We start from the raw sequence: 20,980 nt of genomic DNA, 5'->3' as shown, positions 1-20,980 counted from the left end.
TGCTTTTCTGTGCAGCAGAACTGACATGTCTATAACAGTGAAGGGGTTGTTCCACTGTGCAGTGGTATGTGGGTTACCAAATAATGTTTTAGTAAATTTATGAGCTGATCATTGTCTGAAATTTACCACATTTTCACATTAATGATGCTTGTTCTTGACAGTGAACAGTCTACACAACTGTGTTGTAGAATATAATTTGATTACTAAAAACCATTCACTCGCTGATGGGAAACTGTCCACTGCCAGTTTCCCATCAGTGAGTGCGCAACAAAGGATCAGATTTGTTACCCAGCAGCCCTGAGGATGAGAGCAGATTGTTCTCGAAACATTGGCAGAAGGTATGGTTTATTCACCGTTCAGCCACCTGATGTGGCTTGTAACCTGAGAATCTTTCATCAACTTCAGTCATTGCGAAAGCTTCACTTTATACATAGTTTTTAACATGTTAGTGTCAGGTTTAACCATTCAGAACTGAAGCTAGCCACCACTATGTTATATGAGGATCTTGGGTTTTAAGGGAGAATAGTAACCATATCAGTGACATCATAAAGGAGCAGAATAAACTGAATTTATTCTGTGGAGTTAAGTCAATTGCAGGATTTTCATTTTATCTCCACACTACATGGGGGAGATGATTATAAATTTTGCTGCTCAACATTAACATTTCAGATTATTTCTGAAAAGTGGTAAACCTTAATAAGTTAAACACGGTCATCAGTGTGTTTAAAGATGATGCCATTACTTTTCCTTTAAACTTTGTGCATTCAAACTTTGACCTTTGGTCTTCTTACTTTATTAACTTAAGTTTATCTACCTTGAAATTCCAGTCTTACAAATAATTAGGTAAAAAACAGATTCTGCCTTGATCTTTGCAGTATCTTACTGATCAATTACTCAAGTTCTTATGCTAAAGCTTTGCTCAGCCGTGATTTCTGTCATTCCCTTCATTGTGTCATTTTTCCTTAACACCTCAAGTGATATATTTTACAAAGTTGGTTTTAATGAGATTTTATTTCATATACCAATATTTTGTGTAATGAACTGTTTCTTTTACAAATTGTTAAAATTTGAGCTTCAAGTATATAGAATCAGTAGGAAACAAAAAGTCTCTTGGGGTACATCCCGAGTACTTGATTTAATAAAAATCAATTGTGCAATTCCACAGTAAAGTGTAGATGGACAAATATGACTTCCCCATTATGCGTACAATTTATTCACTGCAATGATCATTCAAATAATATCACCCTCTTTACTCATGGTTAACTTTTGTGTATTGGTTAACCAACACCTAAGAGTCTTTTCAAATTTTGGGTTTATCCATGTAATTTGATTTGTAGTTTGTTGATTGTCATATTCCTAAGTATTATGTTTTTTAAGGCTTAAGTGAAGTATAAGGAAAAGGTAGTTTTACTTCAAAAGTGTTATACTTGCACATTCATTACATACTGTTGACACATGAAACAGTAGCCAGTGTCAGTGTAATGATTACCAGACACCTGAAGATGGGAATAGAAGCAATTCCTTAAACATATGACTGCACTATGAAGTGGTGCTTATGCCCAATGTACTTGATGAACTCTTGAGTTTGGTTGTCATCACTGTCAGTGAACCATGTAAATGAATTGGAATGCCCATAAACCATTACATTGTTTTCCTGCCATAATAACACATGATTTGGATGTGAAAACTATTATTAATCTTTGTATCCCTTTGCCTCAAGTACAAAAACAACTGCTGCTGGATATAAATATTTTAAATAAAGCTTTTATGCATTGTGTTCAATATAACTGTGAATCGTAACTCTTGACAGTGCCTTAATTTATTGAAGTGCTGTTCTACACTTATTGTCTAGCAAAAATAAATTAACAGCAGTTTTATTCTGTGTTTTCACCAGCTTCCACTACATCTTCTAGGGGTATCTCATGTGCCACATATGATGTATAAACATCATAGCCAAGTGAAATTGTGTTGTCATACAGCACACGAAATCTTGTAGGCAGAACATAGAAATTAATTACTTGTGCTGGTGGCCACAGCACCCAATCTGCAACATATAAACGCCAACCTTTTTGTTTCATTTCCTTCACAAATGTCTCTACGTTTGACCTTTCAAGGCATGCTAGTGTTGCAAATAATATTGTGATACAAAATGGTGAGGTTACAAGTTGGTCCACCAATACCTTTTTTAACACAGTCTTTAGAGTTCTGCCTGGAAAGAATCTGTCAAGCCATTTGTAGGTGTGGTGACAGAATATTCCTATTGTCATGCCAGTAGCGGACATGTGTAATGTTCTTGTACAGTTCCATTTCTCATGGTCCCCTTGTAATAACTCATAATGTTGTTGAAGAACGTCTCCAACTCCAGACAGAGTTAGCGATATCCCTACATTTGTTAAAAAAAGATGCTTGTTGAACAAAATGTGGCTTACTGCACGGCACTTTTGAATCACTTCAGATTTAAAGACACGAGCCACTGTAAATCCAACATATTGCATTCTTGATGAATCACTGGTATCAGCTACCTAAAAAGGGTAAAAGGGCCATATTAGTAACAATGTTCTGTGACTGCAATCCAAGAATAAGTAAATAATACCGAATATATGTGGTTTTAGAAAATTGTGATTTTCTAATTTGCTCGAAAGCGTTTAAAATTGCCAGCATGAATTAAGGGTTACCTATTGTGTGCTATATCCATTCGAATTCTTAAGCGTACAATATATCCCACCTGTTTTTTCCGCTTAGTTACCACGCACGCAGAACTTGTGGTTAACGTTCATAACCTTGACTACAAAATAGGTTAAAGGCGAATGTCGAATACTGTATCGGTTACGAAATGAATGCACAAACATTTTGAGAAATTTCCTGTTGAGCTATTGGCACCATTTCATGCCATGTTGACATAAGAAATAGTATGTTGTATGGTTATTGCTAGTTGTCACAGTGTAAGACAGCTCACTTCGTTTCAGAAATACAAAATTCATGTAATTGTTGTGATGTTGATACTTTTACCATTATTTCTTTGGGCCAAACTTAGCTACGTCCGAGTGATATTTTGGCTAAAGCTAAGAACGAATATGAGACGAAATGACGTTTGTAGTTTGTTGACATTAATCAGTGGTGCGTGGTATAAATGCCCACTAAGTAAAGCTTTAAGTGTTCGTTTCTTTTTTTCTTTTTTGAACATAAGAGCAGGATGTGAAGCATTGTCGGCAGGTCGAAGAAATGGAAGGTGCGAGACTACAAAATTAATATGGTGAGTAGCTTAATGTACTAGAATATAGTGCAGTTTCGGATGAAAATTCTTTACGAATTTATTCGGCAATTGGTATGTTCTATATATGATGTAGAAATGTTTCTCTCGTTTTACAGCTTCCAGTTTTATCTTGCATCGTCTTTGATTTGGTGGTACAAGGGTTGCCAAGAACATTGTGCTCCCTCAGCCCGAATCTTGTATATGCTCATAATGTTTACTTGTATGTGAACTCTTTTACAGTGGACATCTTCTTTCCTGTCTTACCATTAAATACAATTTTCAGTCTTAATTCTTAAGGCCTCTTGCTTACACTCCATGTTTTAGACCAGTAGCCCATATTTTCCGGATCTATGACATTTTCTCCTATGCATTTTGTTTATGGCTTTTATACAAATATAACAATGTCTATAAACAGACACAACAATTCCAGACACAATAATGTCTATAAACAAATACAACAATGTCAATAAACATACACAATGCCAGACACAACAATGTCTATAAACGAGTACAATAATGCCAAACGCAACACGTCACACTATGTTACCTAGGAAACGTCATCCGTTTACTCGTCATTGTTGTGTTACATTACTGCCGTCAACAATCCGCTTTCGTTATTGCGGAAAGAGCTGAGCTGTGAATCGCTTGTAGAAGAAGTGCATCGTGGACTAGGTAATTTTGTGCTGGTAAAAACGTTTTACAATATCACAAGTACTTATGTTGATGTCAAATCCTGAATGTAGTACTACTAGATCAAAATCTTGTATAGATATGGTGTTTGCACGAAATGTTGATACTCTTAAAGTGCACAAATTTTATAACATATTTCAGCTACCACAGACCCATCTTAAGCGTAACTAATTCAAGTTAAATAAGCAGTGTCTTAATCAAACTTTACTCAATTGTAAAGCATGTATAAAGTAAATATTTAGAATAAAGCCAATATATAAACTTCCTTTCCGTATAGACATATTTACGTCAAATTCTCCGGAACCATGGTTCCACTATCAATTTTTTGTTAGGTGAAGGTTCTAACTACTATTTCAAACCCTTTGCTGGTTCAGCCAGTTTACATTCTCACAGTTTATTTATTGTGGAGGATGAATCTGACATTGAGTCTAAACAAATTAAATCTTCATTGCTTCCGTTTTGTTCATTCCAGAGGTCGATTTAATTTCCTGTCAGTAGTGCCTCCAAGGGGTTCATAAATCACCATATTAAGGATTGCTATTCAGGTGCAGCAAATTTTGTGGACAATCATTACTAGATGGGCTCTGTAGACGAGCAAAATTTCAGGTGAAGTTTCGACATGACCAACCGGACCATTCCCTTGTTAGTCGCTGTGAAAGCTTCAGCTCATACAATCCTGTGCATACCTTTGAACTATCACAGCTGTGCAGTAGTTTTCAATAGGACCAGTGTTTATTAACATTTTTAACTTGATATTGTCTCTCAAATCACCCACTGATGTTTGGCAGACCAGGTGTGAAACATTCTATATATTTTTCTTAGTGTGTGTAATAATAGTGAAGAGCAGAAGCCTTGGTATTGTTTAATCACTCAGAAACCTGTATAATTTTCACTTCCTGTAAATTTCAGTATCAGTTAATAGTGAATTGTTGCATGCAAATTCAATGTATAGTTTTTAATTAGGGAAGAGTTCATCATAGTCCCAATTATTATTTTAGTGAAGAACTGTATGTCCATGTGTCATCTCATACTGAACAAGTTTTATGTCGTTTCAGTTTTGTTTATGCATGTCATTTATAATTCCTTCTACTGAATGCACCTGTTAATTGTACACTGTATACTCTTTTGAGTCTTCATTACATTTATTGCAGAACTAGATTAACACATCTGCAGTTCTGGCTTGGTGTTCATCCACTGGAGCTAGATTGCATGGAACAGAATTTTATTGCTTGCTTGAGCTAATGCGGAAATTTACTGTTGACATTTATAAGAATGTGTTAACAAATTTTACATGAGATTCCATTTATCTACTTTTTTTACATTTTTATCTAGTAATATGCAATGTGTATATGTGTGGAAATCAACTAGACATGGGTCATTTTGCACATATTATGTATATGTATTTGCTTAGTATATTTTTATTGTAAAAAGGAAATGCATATGACTGTCTTACAATTGTTATCTGAGCATATACTATCATTTTTATTACTAAAATAAGATTCAGACAAACCTCCCATAAAATTTCTGTACATCTTTACAGTACAGTGACCAGTTCTGTTAAGAGGGTTAACCCTTTTTCTGAAACACTGAGCATTTAAATCCCACTACAGTCAATGAAAAGTTGAAAAAAATTTAGCTCCATATAGAAGGACTTTACCTGTGTTTTCAAAGTTCTCACAGTTCAGACATCAGTATTTTTCTGAAAAGAAACCCCATACTTCTGTTGTGATCTCACACCAAGGCCAGGAAATGGTTGACTGTCTTGTGATTTCAGGTTGAGGTCAGCACAAATAGTTACAGAAGTCTATATATGCTATACATAAAAACAAACCCTCTAACAGATATGTGGAAGAAAAATAGCTTTGAATAATATACATTAATGTCTTTTTCTTCCTCCTCCTCCTCATCATTTCCACACCTGTGGGTCAACTTTTTCACACCATCTCCAGCTGTCTTGATCTGCCCATTCTTGCATTTCATCAACCCTCCTCTAGTTTAATCTTCTCCCCTCTACATCACTCTGAACTTTGTCTACCCATCATATGTGTGGTCTGCCCCTTGGTCTTCTTCCACTCGCCTTCATTTTCAATAATCTTTTTGGTATTCTATGCTCATCTATTCTTTTAAAATGCCCAACCATCACTGTCTACTTTCCAGGATTTGGGTCTGTATTTCCTCAATTCTGAGCTTCAAAGGGAAGGGAACCCTGGTACCCATTGAACAAATGGCTGGGTGGGTCCCAGAGCCAAAGTCTAGAATAAAAACCCCTGGGGATCAAACCTTGGTCATCTACGCCATAGACACAAAACCGACTGAATTACCCCAGCTCCATTTCATATAATAGTATGTTTTAAAATACACAATGAATGCTGTAATTTTACATTTTCTGTCTGTCTTTATTCTACACTAAATTCTTAGATAAATTATATAATGTTGAATCCCTTCCAATTACTTTATATCTCATACTGTATCTTACCATTATTCTACACACACTTCCAAAGTAAACAAATTTATCTGCTGTTATCTCTTTTTCATTTGGTTTCATTACTTTGTTCTTTCCTACTTGTGTTGAGAGTTTTAATATTACCATCTTTTCTAGATTTATTTGCAGTCCTCATGCCTTGCTTACTTTTTCCCAGTGGGTTAGTCTTTTCTCAAATTCATTCACATCATCACCCCATATATTATGATATCATCTACATATATAAAAGCTTAATACATTTGTTCTGCCAGCTGTTAATAGAATATGAAATCAGAAATATACTGGCCACTGTACTGTAAATTGTTCCAAAATCATACACAATATAGTGTATCCTTACAACTTAAAAGGTTTCAGCTTCTCCAGGTACAATTCATGATTTTCCATAGTAGTCAAAAGACCCTTTTTATTCACAATATCTTCAGAAGAGTAATCCAAAACTTCATTTGAAAGTGTTGTCATTTTTCCACCAAGGGCCTTAATGATTGCATTACCAGCACAAATGTCCCACTTCTTGATTTCTGTCACATGAAGATAGGCGTCGACATGTCTTCTTGCCACCTCCAGTGACTTATAACCTAGAAAGGAAAGAACCAGGAATAAGTTGTATATACAATACAGGCTCTTCCTTGAGCTGTTTGTAATTATTTGGCTTATCTAGATATTCCCTGTTGTTGTGGAAACCAAATAAATGTAAATCACCATCTTCCCAGCCTATTTTTCTGTGATACATTTTAATATTGCATGAACACCCAGGCCTCTGAAGTAATATCACTGCAGAACCAAAACTGTTGTATGCATTTTATATTTCCTCTTGCAACATTCATATCATACTCACTAAAGATATGTGTAAAGCTCATCATTATATAATTTTCTCAAATCTCCTATTATACCCTGGCAAACTGGCAGTACCACAGATTTTATTCTCTGAAGATATTACACAATAGATACATACCTGCCCCTGCTGCAGAAACAGTGGTGATGCTTTTTCCAAATGCTTGTTCAGAAATATTCTTAACCAAGCCTGGGTGGGATATTGACATAATTATGCTTGTAGTTGAATGTCTATCAGCCTGAAACACATGTAAATAAGATGACTTGTCATGCCTGATTTTGAGGCAGACCTAACCATTTCTAAAAAAGCGTCCTTTATTTTACACCTTTTAATACAAACTTATTTTACCTCAAAAATGTGTGCAAAGTTTTGTAATTACCAGACTACATGGCGCAACAACCCATAAGATAGCCATCTTCAGGCTCACAGCCGTGAAAACCTCAAATCCTACATTTTGTACTTGTATTTATTTTGTGTAAATACTGGACGTCTGAAAAGTTGGGATTTTTTCCTGCATGAAGTATCAGGTATGAGGCTGCCACCTGCCCTCTCAGCCCAAAGAAGTGTCAGACTATGGGATAAAACCCAACTAGCAACAAATATTGTGAAAAATGTGATGTAATGTGAAAGCAGGGTTTGAGGTTTTTACAGCAAGTGAGTACAAAGATGGCTGTCTTCTAGTTTGTAGTGCCATATAGTCTGGTAGACATTTACCAATGTTTCAGAGATCCTTGAGCCTCCATCATCAGGGAAATGAGTAAGCCACACACAAGGTATCAGTTTGAGATATAGAAACCAGTCAGTCAAGGCAGAACCTTGACTGGACCAGTGGGGAATAAGATCAGGATTTGGAGAGGGCATGGGATCCAATATGAGAAGGAGGCATACCACACAGCCTGGCCAGAAGGGGGGGGGGGGGGGGGGGGGGTAAAGGACATGCAAGAGAAAGCAATATTAAAGGAAGTGGCATGTAATAAGAGCTCCTTGAGGTCTGGCTGGGAGAGACAAAGGAAAACCTAAATCAGGGTAGGTGGTGCCAGGATCAAGATTCAAATCAGTATCTTCACAATATGTTTTATTTCCACTAGTATTCAAATATCTCATGTATACTGTTACCACAGTAGATAAATGGAACTGAGGAAAGTATAAAGTCCATCCAGTAGCTGAATGCTATTTTTGTATTTTTCAACCTGTTTCTAAAATCCAATTGGCAAGCCATTCTCTGTTTTTTTCTCTTCCATTCTTCTATCACCTACTAAAATTTCTTCACAGTTTTGACATTTACTGTAGATTTAACAGTATAACAGCAAATTTATAAACATTTGTGACAGTTATGTAATATATATATATATATATATATATATATATATATATACATATTACCAAATGGCTTGATATCATGAATGATGAACTGAGATGGATATAAGAGGAAGCCATTATGGCCTGTTTTAAGGTTTTGTCCAAGAATTGCTTGAGAGACTGAGAAAAACTACAAAAACCTCATCTAAGATAGCCTGTCTGTAGGCCAAGATGAACCTGGGCCACTTTGAATACAAATCAGGAGTGCCAACAACCATGATACTTCAATTAGTTACTTTTTTCTTTCTTTCTTTTTTACTTACTTTTACCCTCCCTCAAAATCAGTACATACATGACAGAAAAAACTGTTTGTTGGTACTCTTGGTACAACAAAAAAAGCTAGGTATATAATTCTCATGTTAAACTGGCTCCCTTTCCAACTGCATGCTTTATGGCAACAAATTGTCATCAAATGATAATGCATGAAACAAATCGAGTATCTGATATACCTTGTTATTTTTCAGGTTATCAGATGCACTTTTGCCTTCCCATGCCCAAAATGTGTGTGGTTCTCCTTCAAATGGTTTATGAATAACTCCAATAATTGGATTTCCCTTAACAGCAACACACACCATTGTTGTAACATATTGCAGTTTATTTTCTGTAAGAAAGGCTCGGAATTAAAAATACAAATTGTGCAAAATATTTCAAGCTGTTTAACCTTTCAAGGGCTTAAGATCAATAGAAAGACAAATTTCCATCTCTTGTTACATATTCATGCAGAGAAGGCTGTTCATTTGTACTTTTCATCTTGTCTTCACAAAGAGGCAAGTGTAGCCCCATAAATAGAATGGCATCTTTAATATGACCTCACAGTATTTAAAAAATAAAGTTTTGCAAATAAAAATAGCATATGAAACCTCACTCTTAAAATGTCCATGTTTTCAGTTCACACAAAATGCTGTATCAACATTCTACACAGCAACAACAGCTCAAGTACAATACACCTATTTCAGAAGTAGTAAGAAATAAAATCTAGCCTACTTAAAATTCACCTGTGAATTCTTTTGTAGCATCCAAAGGATCAATCCATACAGTGATGTCCTCTGCTTGCACAAGCTCATCATTCAATGGATTAAGATTATGAACACCATCTGAATCATCCCCAAGATAGGATAAATTTTTGCAGTCAGATTGTTTTATATTTTCTTCTGAAATTATCTGTGACAATAAAGGAAGTTTATTTTCTAACATTTGATCAGTTTCTGACAGATTTTTAAAGCATATTACTGATTACAGTGCAGAATATGGTTTGGACTGCACATCATATTAGATACTAGTGTTCCTCCCTGATTAGGTTTAGTTGAGATTAGTTTCCAATGATGCCAATTTCTGGTGTCATGAGTTATGTAGCCTTGTAGGTGGCTACACAGAAAACCAGTCAAAAATTTCCTGTTAAAACCTCAAATTTTATGTAGATCTGAACAGCTTAGCTATGGAGTACAGACCATATTCTGTGCTATTACGAACTTCACTTACTTTGACTTTTGGAAATGAATGAATGAGGCTGTAGTACATAACACAATGGGAATTGTAGTCTGCTTTTGTCACTGGATCGTTTATTCCTTTTGTATTACCTTTGCTTTTCTCACCAATATTAGGTGCATTTCTTACTGCAACAATTTCCTTTCCTCCTTTTACAGCAACTTCAATGGCAGCAACTAATAGTTTTTTTAGACTTACGAAGCCATTATTTTTCCCTGGTTCTGTTTTAGGGCTTTCCATGCCACTAGAGTTTATATACAGCACCAATATGATGCATGCTCCTATTATAATGCAGATGCCAATTCGATTGAGACGTATCGTACCGCCAAAATTCATATTCGCAATTCTCATTTACAGCAAAATTGTATTACTGAATTATCAACATTTACTATAACATAAATAATTTTTGGGTTGTCAAACCAAATGTGTCCCTGTGACACAGTCGCCAGCGACTTACGTTTGTTTTAAATTACAGTAAATATAGCTACCTTGGCACGGTTTACTACCTGTAGGAGCTCTGTAATGTCCAGCAATGTTCAGAGCGAAAGGCACCTTATTTTGTAATTTAAATACAAACTTTTATTATACCAGCCATCTTTCAAGTCTTTACGATTCTCATTATTCCTTTGTTTCAAGGTGCTGCCAGCTGGCCGGCAAGAAAATTATGGCGTCGATGTCACCTTCTGAGGTGAGTGAGAATTCTATTCTTTAGATTAGCTTTGACTTGCTTTCTTTGCATATTTATAACTAATAGTGGATTTATAGCATTGTATGGTATTATTTAAAAATGCTTGTTTGAAGAATAATAGATGATGCTTCCAGATGCACAGCGACTTTTTCGCCGTCTAATATTTCTGAAGGAAACTTGTGTTTACAAAAAGTATGGCAAAGAAGTGGAAAGTGAGGTTATATATCTGAGCTTTGATTTATTGCTGTTTTGGAATTAGAATTCGATGGTTCTGAGTGTTGAGTATGCATTATGCAAGCCTTCATGCCCGTTCGTTGTTTTAAAAGTTGTGTGGAATGTCATTAGTTTAACTTCATAACAATTTTAAATTGTAACCAAACTACTGAGTATCCGAAATAAAATTTCCAGGTCTAAATCCAAAATTTTTCTGAGATGTTGGTGCTTTTTTTTTATAAAGTAGTGCTACCATATAAATATTTGTTTTATGAACTACTAGGTTATGTTTCAGCATAGTAGTTTGTTTAACAGTTTTGATTTAATGTCATTTATAATTATCTTCGAGGGGTCTGTCTGCAGAATGACTATTATGACAGCTCTATGAGTTCCTCCAGGAAAATGGCAGGGTAGCATGTAACAACTCCTTCCATGTCATGAATGAGATTTGAGGTTTTCACAGCAGTGATGTCATTGATGGTCTTCTAGGGTGTAAGATCCTAGCATTTGTATCTGGTCTTTCCCAGTCTTCACATTTGGATGTTTTGTGGAACAAACTGTGTTACACATCAGGTAAATGCAATCAGACCTTGATACATGGCATCTTTTGCAGCTATTCTTACATCTCAGGCTATATTGCCAGCACAATCATCTCATATCTTTATCTGATTGCAGTTCAGACAATCCTTTGTTTAGAGTTTTTAAAGGTGATGCAGATACATTGATCTTAATTTTTTCTTTATTATTTGAAGTATATAATGCTTACTTCATTATACATGAGCTTCTCAAAGCATTAGAATACTGCTGCAACACATTCCCTGGCCCCAACAGTATCCAAAACAAAATGCTGACTCATCTCCCACCTACAGGCAAGGAGTTTCTGCTGTCCATCTACAGTCATGTAAGGACAGACAACTTGGCACTAGCTTGAGGGAGCAGTGCACTTTTGAAGTCTAGTAAAGACTAATGCCTAGCAATTAGTTACAGGCCCATCAGTCTCACAAGTTATGTGTGTAAGACCACATAGAACATGGTAAACAATCGCATCATCTTGGTCCTGGAGAGAAGAAATCTTTGAAATGTGCAGTGTGATTTTTGATGCTTCAGATATACCCTTGACCATTTGATAACTAGTTGCAAAACAAATTTATTTTGGCATAAAAATCTTGGCTGTAGACAGGATGTTTCCCTACTCATTTTCTGCTCCACCAAAATTTTTGATGCCAGTGATATACATACTTCATTTCATTGCGGATAAATGAATAAGACATGGAAGTATCTCTGCACCAGTGTTATGCGACTGGTATGTCATGAAAAACTGGTGTTCTACCATATGGTTTCAGATGTTCTGTGAATTGTTATAGCAAATTGCATATTCACACATTGTAGTTAGAAAGAGGCAATTTGTATCTTTCATCAGTAGTTTTACCCAACATGCATAATGTTTCATTTTCAGATGCCTGCATCATACAGGGCAGGTATTTAAATGTAGATACATGTTTGTGGCCATATATAGTTCCATACCCCCTTTTTATAAGGCAAGATTTTGTGGTGTGCTGCCATGTGTCTTTGACAAATCACTGTGTGCTGTGGATGAAAAAATGTTGTGGAATGCACTCCACTCTGATACATGACATGGCACAACTTCAGTTCTTGTGACATTCTTACAGCGACGCCTACAGAAAGAGCTGATGTCTTTGATGAAAGAACCTCCACCAGGTGTCACTGTAGATGCTGAAGGTGCCGGACAAAACCTTACACAGTAAGTAGTACCAACTCAGGAGCACAATGCATACATTTGTATTTTTCTATCATTTCTACATTAACTTAATTTTTCTTGGAATTTTACAACTCTCATAACTTTGCTATTCACATGATTAGAGAGTTCTGCAAACTGATATGGTTATCAGTATTGACATTCTGGAGGCAGATAGAACATGAAGGTCATTCAGTGTTGGATCTAGAAATTTTGTGATGATGATGGTACCTTGGAAAAATATTTTTCTTTTATTAAGTTAAAATTTTAGCAAAATGGAAAACACAGAATATTTTGGTCTGTTAGTGATAGCTTTGTCATATTTGTATAATGGCATATTACAAACATATCTACTGATGGTAGAGTAATATTAAAATGTACAAGGCCTGATTATTCAGATTATAAATGAACCATGCTACTGGTGTTTGTGTTTTGTGAACAGCTTATTGTTTGTTGCAGATGGATCATAAACATGGAAGGTGCTCAGGGAACTCTGTATGAAGGGGAGCAGTTCCAACTACAATTTAAATTTAGTTCAAAGTATCCATTTGACTCACCAGAGGTCAGTACAGTGAAAACATTGTGTTCATCACTTAGTCCATTGGCTTACACTTACAACATAAATTAAAACCGTTTATTGTTTTGCAATATTTTGAATTATGAAAAAGTTAGAACTTTGTTACAGAGTCACGTTCAGTTTTAATGTTACAGGTGACATTTATTGGTCCGAACATTCCAGTCCATCCCCACGTGTACAGCAATGGCCACATCTGCCTATCGATTCTTACAGAGGATTGGTCGCCTGCGCTCTCTGTCCAGTCAGTGTGCCTCAGTATTGTTTCCATGCTCAGCAGTTGTAAGGAGAAGGTATGGTACTGTAAAGTTATCCCAAGCCTTGATAGCCTGTGCATAGATTTTACTCAAGTACTATCACAAATTGTAAATAGTGACCAGTACTTGAATGAAAGTATTAATTCATGATCTTGTCTGAAATAGGAACTAGGTATTGGTAGAGAAATTGTAAATAGTGTTAGCCCAAACAACTGTACATGCTGTACCAGGTCTGAAGTAGCAGGTAGATAGTTGCACAGAAATTTTATATTGTGACTATGTTTGTGGTGGTGGTGTCTAATGGCCTGGTGTTCATTGTTATGTCATAATCTGTTACTGCAGCCTCTGCTTTGTGACACTTTTCATGTAATTTCATTTATTACAATTTTTGCATGAGGAATGTTCGTGTTATTGTTTTCTTCTATCACTTGAACAGCAGTGTCATCATCTTGTTTTCATTGTCTGTCCAGGCCTTCATAATAGGATTGCCAAAATTATGGATTTAAAATTACTTTAGATGAAACTTTTGTGTTGAAGTATTAATCAGAGCTACATAAGGACATTTTTCATTGAAACAAATTCAGAAATAGGCTTAATATAGGGATGAACGCTACAAAGCAAAGGGAAAAGTTGTCTGCATGCTCAAGCAAGATGTAGATAGGAGAGGCAGTAAAGCTCCTGACATTCCTAATCTGAGCACTTGGTGGAGGTGAACGGTCAGTTTCACACTGGCGACTTTAGTCGCAAGGAATGAGCCCTTTTACCTGTTGGATAGAAAGCTGAAATGCTTCAGGAATATATGTTTAATTGTTTCATTTTATTTCACTTTCAGAAAAGGCCTCCTGACAACTCTTTCTATGTAAAAACCTGCAATAAAAATCCAAAGAAGACCAAATGGTGGTATCATGGTATGTAATATAACCATATTCAGATCATTCACACTTGTGCCAAAAGACAGGATATGCCAAAAGCACATAATATTTTCAGTGGAACTACAGTTGTTGGTCATGTTTTTTTATATCAGTCCTTTGGTAGGCGATACATCAGAAAATACTTGAATCTGAAAATTGCTAGGCTTACTTTGTCATTGGTTTGAAACCTGAGTTTGTTAATGGCAGTGTCTGTCTGCCAGAGGGCCCCTATGAGTTTCATTTATTTGAACACATGATAAATCTCCAGGTCCAATTTTTTTATTTATTGTTTTGCTGTCTGACAATGGACTGTAGCATTATTCCCCAAATGTCATGAAGATTACCAGAGGACCTGTGAGGGTAGGAGTTTTCCGTTTTGAACAACCTTACTAGTAGATAGGTGATAACACTGCTGTGGCAGGCTGGTGAACCAGTCTTTCAGAGATTAGCAGTCTCCATCTTCAGAGTGAAGTGAGTAACATCAGAACCAGCCCTCTTAACTTATTGGTGGATCTGAAATTATGTGTAGACCAAGGGGCATCGACAATTATAATAAAAGAGATGCTTTGAAGGACTTGCTAAAGGAAGGTTGGCATATTGTGGAACAAACCTTGTCTTGTAATCTGTGAATCTGTAACAAGTTAGTCACTGTGTAGCTTGAATTTTATTTCAAGCCTTCCCAGGTAATGAATTTTGCTTTGTGCATCTTACATATAGAAGATGTAATCAACTTTTTGGTTTCATTTTTTGGGTGCTGGTGGATGTATGTATATATAAATTCTGAACAAACCACCATGAAAGCCCAAAGACCACCACCCTTGTAACACTGCCCCTGTGTGTTTCAGATGACTCCGTATAGGACTGGCTGTGATTTAGTGAGTATGAACTCAAACATTTGATCAGCCAGTATGAAAGACAATCTGCTATTACATTTTACACTTTATTCCACCCTGAACATTGTTGTTTTCTGTGCGGAACACATCTCACTGTGTGGTGCATCGCAATCGACCAAAGAGGAACGTACCCAGTGCCTGTATGTTGATGTGTAAATACCAGAATTATGACTCTACTAGTTTATATTGTAATTAACATTAATTTACCTGACGATTAACATATTTGTGGATAAGATATATTCCAGTGCTGCAAGACAATGACTTTCCTTTGCAATTTGTGGACAGATGTGTATAATTTCTGCATTTATTCCAACACAGCAGCTAGGTCATGTGACATTCATGTATGGCTGTGGACAATGGTTTAGGTGCCACATTCCAATAAAAACAATTGCAATGTAGAAAATGCACCATCTTTCCTTGCATTAGATGTCCCCTCCTCATCTTAATGCAAATACCATTTGAAGTCTCTCTTACACAAGTAAAAGGGGCCACACATTTTATGTGCACATAACCTCAGTTCATGCTCATTATCTTCCTTTAAAGTAGCAGTTCTCATTCAGTACTTTTATCACTCTTTTAACCCCTTGCTTATGAAACCGGAAATGTGTGAACCCACATTAATCTGCATCTACTTTTTTGTATTTCTACCCACCCATTTGACTTGGCCCATCTCTAATCACAAGTCATTCCCTTCAACAGTGCAGCTGAAACTGACTATAAAATGATTTTTTTATAAAACAAACATATAAACCAGTAACAATGTTATCTACCCCCTTAGTACGTATGACTGAATTTGTCTTACAGAATAACTGATATGTATATATTCTGACAATATATAATTTTTACTGAAGTTCCTGAACCACCCTGGATATTGTGAACCATTGCTGTAATTGCTTTTCTACAGAAATTAGAACTGTGCGCGTGTGACAAGTTTACATAATTTATGTATTATATGGTACTTTATCTTATTTATGGCATTTTTATCTTGTGTATTTGATGTAATGGAAAACAATGCAGCATTTCTCTATTTTGCTTTGCATTTAACATCAACAGCCGTACATAAAATACCAGTTTTAGTGAAAATTATTTTTATTCTGATCTGTCTTCTGACAGTGCAAGAGTTTGCACTCTGAATTTCATTCAATTCAAACAGCCATTGGTGCAAATGGAAGATCAGTGCAGGTAGATTTTTTCATTTACTTGACACTTTGCTTGCTGCTACATTTTTTAATCACCTATATTGCAAATGTTGAGGTAAAGATTTAATATGTTATGTTTGGTTTAATTCTCTTGATTTTAAGAGTGTGCTGTCTTTGCAAATAATGCTGCTTGCATCTGATACTCAAAAAGCAAATAATATGAATGTAATAAGATATAGTGGAGAAAAGAATGAATATGTATATGATGGCATTGGAGTAGTAGGCAATATATTTATGGACTATTATGTATAATGAATTATTTAATCTGTTGCAATGTGTAGTACAGTGTAGGCTGTATACCCTTTACCAAGGCACATCATTTGTCACAGACTGAAGATGGTGGCCAATATGCATGTACATTTTGAAACCAACTTCTTTAATCTTACTGCCAACCTGAAATGGTTGGTTTTCCATTACATTAAGAGAAGCTGACAATGTTTACATTTACAGTCTCTTGTATTGTACTGTACTGTCCATGTGCATGAATGGAGAAATGCAATGTAACATAGCATAGCTGCTTGTTTTTAATGTGTATTAGAGCAAGTTCTGAATTAAATTATGAATTGCAGGTATAAGAGATATATAATCATATGCCCAAATATGAGAAAGTGAATGAAGACTTAGGATTTTATGTGGGTTATGCATCATTGGTAATGCATATGCTGGAGATTAGCAATGAGATATCTTAGATGTAGAACATCAGCGTCGAAGTTGGTTGCCCCTGATATGTTGTATGAAATAGGCTACATCTATAGTTTGTTAGTATTACTATCATAAGACTTTTCATAATGCAGGCCTGTGATTTTTTGTAAATGTGTAAATTTGATACATTATTAAATATCAGAAATGTGAGTTGTGATTACACTTAAGATACTAATTCCCCAAAGGAAATAGGGCATTGAAATATGAATCTACAGTGTGGTTTATGTAAGTCATATCTACATGTTTCCAAGCCTAATATTTACACAGGTATTTCATTAGTTGGTAATTTCAGTGGAAGTTTCTTGTTGGTAAGTTACATTTTTTAAATCAATAAATTGGGTGGAGCAGTAGTATGTAACCATTTGGTCACCATGGGAAAATTACTAAATTTTAAATACAAACATTTCCTATATATATTTTACAGAAAGCTGAATTGCTTGTACATTAATTGTAGGCTTTAATATAGAAAGGTTGGATCAATCGACTTTTTAAAGAATTTCCTGCGCCATAGTGTGAGCGAGCAAGTGACTTGGATTAAAGAATATTCACAAACTGTAACTTAGAAATTCGTCACCTGGAAGTTCTTGACATATGAAAGGGGAAGTTTTATGGTGACGATGTATTTTCATCTGAATATAACTAAAACGTGCAGTTCTTAAGTGGTTACTAAAAGAAATATTTTTTCTCTATTAATGAATCCATGCAATATAAGAAATAGGTACGTATGTAACAACATTCATACCCTCTGCCATCTGGTGATGGAAGTATAAATGTAGCAACTCAGTGTGATTATATTCAACATTGGCGCAAGACTTGAGGAAGTGCAGTATCTATTAACTTTTTAATGATTACGTGATGAAATACGCCATCTACATTCGCAGAGTAGGTAGAGTTTATACAATTTCCACGGAGAAACAAGTTTTCAAAGTTGTTTTGCCTAGTTCGAACCCCCGTGCTATTTGTTGGTGTTGTGCGATGATCATCTTTGATTTCGTCGTTAGGTGCATTGAAAGTAATACATTCTTTTCTCTGTGATTCAGTCTTCCTTATGTATCATTCCACAGGAGGATTTGTGTTTGAGATTTAGCACGTGGAAGAAACTTTGCAATATGGATAAACCTGTTGTGTTAGCCAGAGTAATGAAAGTATTGGGACGTACGGGTTCACAAGGCCAATGTACACAAGTCAAAGTGGAGTTCATTGGGGAGCAAAACCGACAGATTATCAGAAATGTAAAAGGACCTGTTCGCGAAGGGGACATTCTCACACTTCTGGAATCTGAGCGAGAAGCAAGAAGGCTACGATAAATTATTATTGGTAAGTGAAACGTGAATACCAGGATCATTTGAAATCACTATGAATTCCTAGATATTAGTGTATATTAGAGCAGATAATTCACTGTGTTATGTTCGGAACGTTGAGGTATATTTTAGTACATCTTGTTACTTGATTCATATTAATATCTACGACATTCTCGTTTTTGTCGTAGTATGAAGAAATGCACACATTATTATACCGCGTGTCGTTTGTAACTTCTGAGCACGTCGATTACCTGAATTAATTAAAATGTACCGCTTGTGTTACTGGACTCACAAAGGAAATATAATCGTATGAGATGGTGTTTTCATTGATGTTATATTTTAACTTGAATGAAGTAGCATTATTAATTCTCCCCACTTTCAGTTTGCATTTACATCTGTGATGTTGTGCTAGTAAATTTGAAAAATAACTTATTCCGTTTGTAGCATGGATGTACACAGTAACTATGGCTCAGACTAACTATATTTGTATGATATGGTAGCTACCTTACATCACATAAAATATTTATTAACATATATGAATAGGATGTTAATTGCCCAGTACACTGATTAAATGGAAGTTACACTACTAGATGATTAAAAGAGAAGTGGGTTTAAGTAGCCTACATTATATATATATTTATTTGTTTCTGAGCATGCATACTGATGTGGAATCATCACCCTTCTTCATTTTATTATTAGAACTTCATAAAAGTAGTATGTTTAGGATTGATGTGGAAAACATGCTTTGTAAGTAAGAAATATGCAGATTGTAACTGCACCTATAGTACTAATCATTATTGGTAATGCATCATAGTCACAGGCATTCCAGCTGGCCAAGTGTCACATTAGCATATTGCTGCCAAGTAAAGTTTTAATGGTGGTTACTAAAATAAAGCTGAAAGAATTTGATTATAAAACAGTAACTGGATCTAATCAAAACTATCCTTACTTATGTAGTAATATTTGTGATGACAGAATTAACACTTTTTTAATTTTAACTGAAACAACTTTTCACATGATTATGTAACAGAGCCTGAGTTATTGATAACATCTTTAAATAAACAACAAATGAATACATATGTATAGAATCTCTGTGGCTTGCACACACATAATGTCATATTCTGCCACACATGTCCTTCATTTATGCTTACTAGACCTGTGACAGACAACCTAGTAACCTAATTGTCATAATTTGTTAGAGAAATTTGTAACAAACCATTGTATTATTTTACCCTCATTAGTTCAACTACAGATGGTTGTTGCGACTGGTCACCACTGTAAAACCACCTTCATTCTAATCTGTTTTGGTGACAATCATCCTAATGTTTATTCCTTATTCTTTATTTATTCAGGTTTTGCAACTTGTGGGGTTTCGTGCTGATATATTCTGCCCAGTTATGGAGATTTCCAAAGTAATTATCTGCTTTCTGGTTGTTTGTAACACCTTATGAATATGTCAAAGTTGTAAGTGTGTTTATTGTAATAAAATAAAAGGCAGTGACTTCTGGTGTATTATTTCCGTACACAATACTTCACCCAGAATTTACTTTGTGCACAACACTGAGGATTGATGAGTTTACAAACAGGGCCATGTAGAGGTTATGTATGTAAGAATATTAATATTACAGTAGAGTCCTGATTATCTGATGTACTGTCTCTCACATAAAGGAGTTTTCTTTTCATTAACATTTAAAGTGAAAAGAGAAAAAAGTGTTTGTTTCCATGGAACAAAAACTTGAAGCCTTGCAGAGAATAGATAAAGGTGCTGTATAAAACTTATTTTCCATTATCTAGTGAATATTGGTGCAACAGATTCTAGTAGAAATTATACCAATTGAATTACCCGTTTCTGTGCCACAATTTCCATTACTAATAAGTATATTTTCACTTTGGTACCTGATTGTTTTCAGACAATATGCATTGTCAAGATGCTTCTAATTTTTTTATGTACAAAATGTTTTTCATACAAGATTTGCAGGTATGTGCAAGACTCATTTCCACACCAAACTGCATATTCCTACTTTCAATGGCTTGTTCATTACCAGCACCATGTACAAAGGTAAATATAGATTTCACAAAGCTGCCTTTTGCCATTCTATTTTACATTATGCAAGAAAGCATATTTTTCTGGGGGTGACCATTACAGTAGTCAAGTGGTGGTACTGCTGCTTCTGATTCAGGAATTATAGGGGTGCATTCTGATTCTGAAGGCTGACTCACAGAATTCATATAAAACCCCCAGGGTGGCTGTCCAGAGGTTTTACATAAATTTTGTGACACTTCAGGCAAATTCTGCAACAGAACCTTAAAATAAGGCATGACCATTTCAATCCACATCCTTTCCACTTTATTATTGAGAATAATACCACCATTTGATGTTGAAAA

General features: G+C 35.4%; 4 protein-coding genes across 14 annotated transcripts; 2 read left to right on the top strand and 2 right to left on the bottom strand.

Annotated features, from left to right (window-relative positions):
- Positions 1 to 543: 543 nt before the first annotated feature.
- Positions 544 to 3,657, bottom strand: LOC110831635 (mpv17-like protein 2). Of its 4 annotated transcripts, none has more exons than XM_087352906.1 (2): positions 3,518 to 3,657; positions 544 to 2,522 (listed from the first exon to the last, which is right to left on the bottom strand). In XM_087352906.1, exons 1-2 carry the CDS (start codon positions 3,518 to 3,520, stop codon positions 1,875 to 1,877), a joined length of 651 nt encoding a protein of 216 aa, XP_087209032.1. In that variant the 5' UTR covers positions 3,521 to 3,657; the 3' UTR covers positions 544 to 1,874. The 4 variants fall into 4 exon arrangements, with proteins under 4 accessions (XP_087209032.1, XP_087209031.1, XP_087209033.1 ...); XM_087352905.1 differs by lacking the exon at positions 3,518 to 3,657 and adding an exon at positions 3,010 to 3,123; XM_087352907.1 differs by lacking the exon at positions 3,518 to 3,657 and adding an exon at positions 2,726 to 2,863.
- On the top strand, positions 2,919 to 17,444 carry LOC110831634 (ubiquitin-conjugating enzyme E2 W). Of its 8 annotated transcripts, none has more exons than XM_022067853.2 (7): positions 2,919 to 3,253; positions 10,738 to 10,789; positions 12,673 to 12,764; positions 13,218 to 13,320; positions 13,470 to 13,625; positions 14,422 to 14,497; positions 15,346 to 17,444. In XM_022067853.2, the coding sequence occupies exons 1-7, from the start codon at positions 2,919 to 2,921 to the stop codon at positions 15,357 to 15,359; spliced, it is 828 nt and encodes a 275-aa protein (XP_021923545.1). In that variant the 3' UTR covers positions 15,360 to 17,444. The 8 variants fall into 8 exon arrangements, with proteins under 8 accessions (XP_021923545.1, XP_021923551.1, XP_087209028.1 ...); XM_022067859.2 differs by lacking the exon at positions 2,919 to 3,253 and adding an exon at positions 3,833 to 3,925; XM_087352902.1 differs by lacking the exon at positions 2,919 to 3,253 and adding an exon at positions 3,860 to 3,939.
- On the bottom strand, positions 5,344 to 10,740 carry LOC110831630 (putative inositol monophosphatase 3). The gene is made up of 5 exons (XM_022067848.2): positions 10,096 to 10,740; positions 9,612 to 9,777; positions 9,066 to 9,217; positions 7,378 to 7,495; positions 5,344 to 7,000 (listed from the first exon to the last, which is right to left on the bottom strand). The coding sequence occupies exons 1-5, from the start codon at positions 10,450 to 10,452 to the stop codon at positions 6,759 to 6,761; spliced, it is 1,035 nt and encodes a 344-aa protein (XP_021923540.1). The 5' UTR covers positions 10,453 to 10,740; the 3' UTR covers positions 5,344 to 6,758.
- Positions 17,445 to 18,324: 880 nt separating the features above from the next.
- RpS28b (Ribosomal protein S28b) lies at positions 18,325 to 20,096 on the top strand. Its single transcript, XM_087352917.1, has 2 exons — positions 18,325 to 18,611; positions 19,948 to 20,096. Exon 1 carries the CDS (start codon positions 18,404 to 18,406, stop codon positions 18,599 to 18,601), a length of 198 nt encoding a protein of 65 aa, XP_087209043.1. The 5' UTR covers positions 18,325 to 18,403; the 3' UTR covers positions 18,602 to 18,611; positions 19,948 to 20,096.
- The last annotated feature ends 884 nt before the right edge of the window (positions 20,097 to 20,980 follow it).

The sequence above is a fragment of the Zootermopsis nevadensis genome, unplaced genomic scaffold, assembly GCF_977971745.1.
Source record: "Zootermopsis nevadensis isolate Lab colony 2312 unplaced genomic scaffold, Znev_1.0 Znev_ptg000021l, whole genome shotgun sequence".
Classification (NCBI taxonomy): Eukaryota; Metazoa; Arthropoda; class Insecta; order Blattodea; family Termopsidae; genus Zootermopsis; species Zootermopsis nevadensis.
Note: the sequence above shows the minus strand (reverse complement) of the source record. Positions and strands in the feature narration are given on the sequence as shown.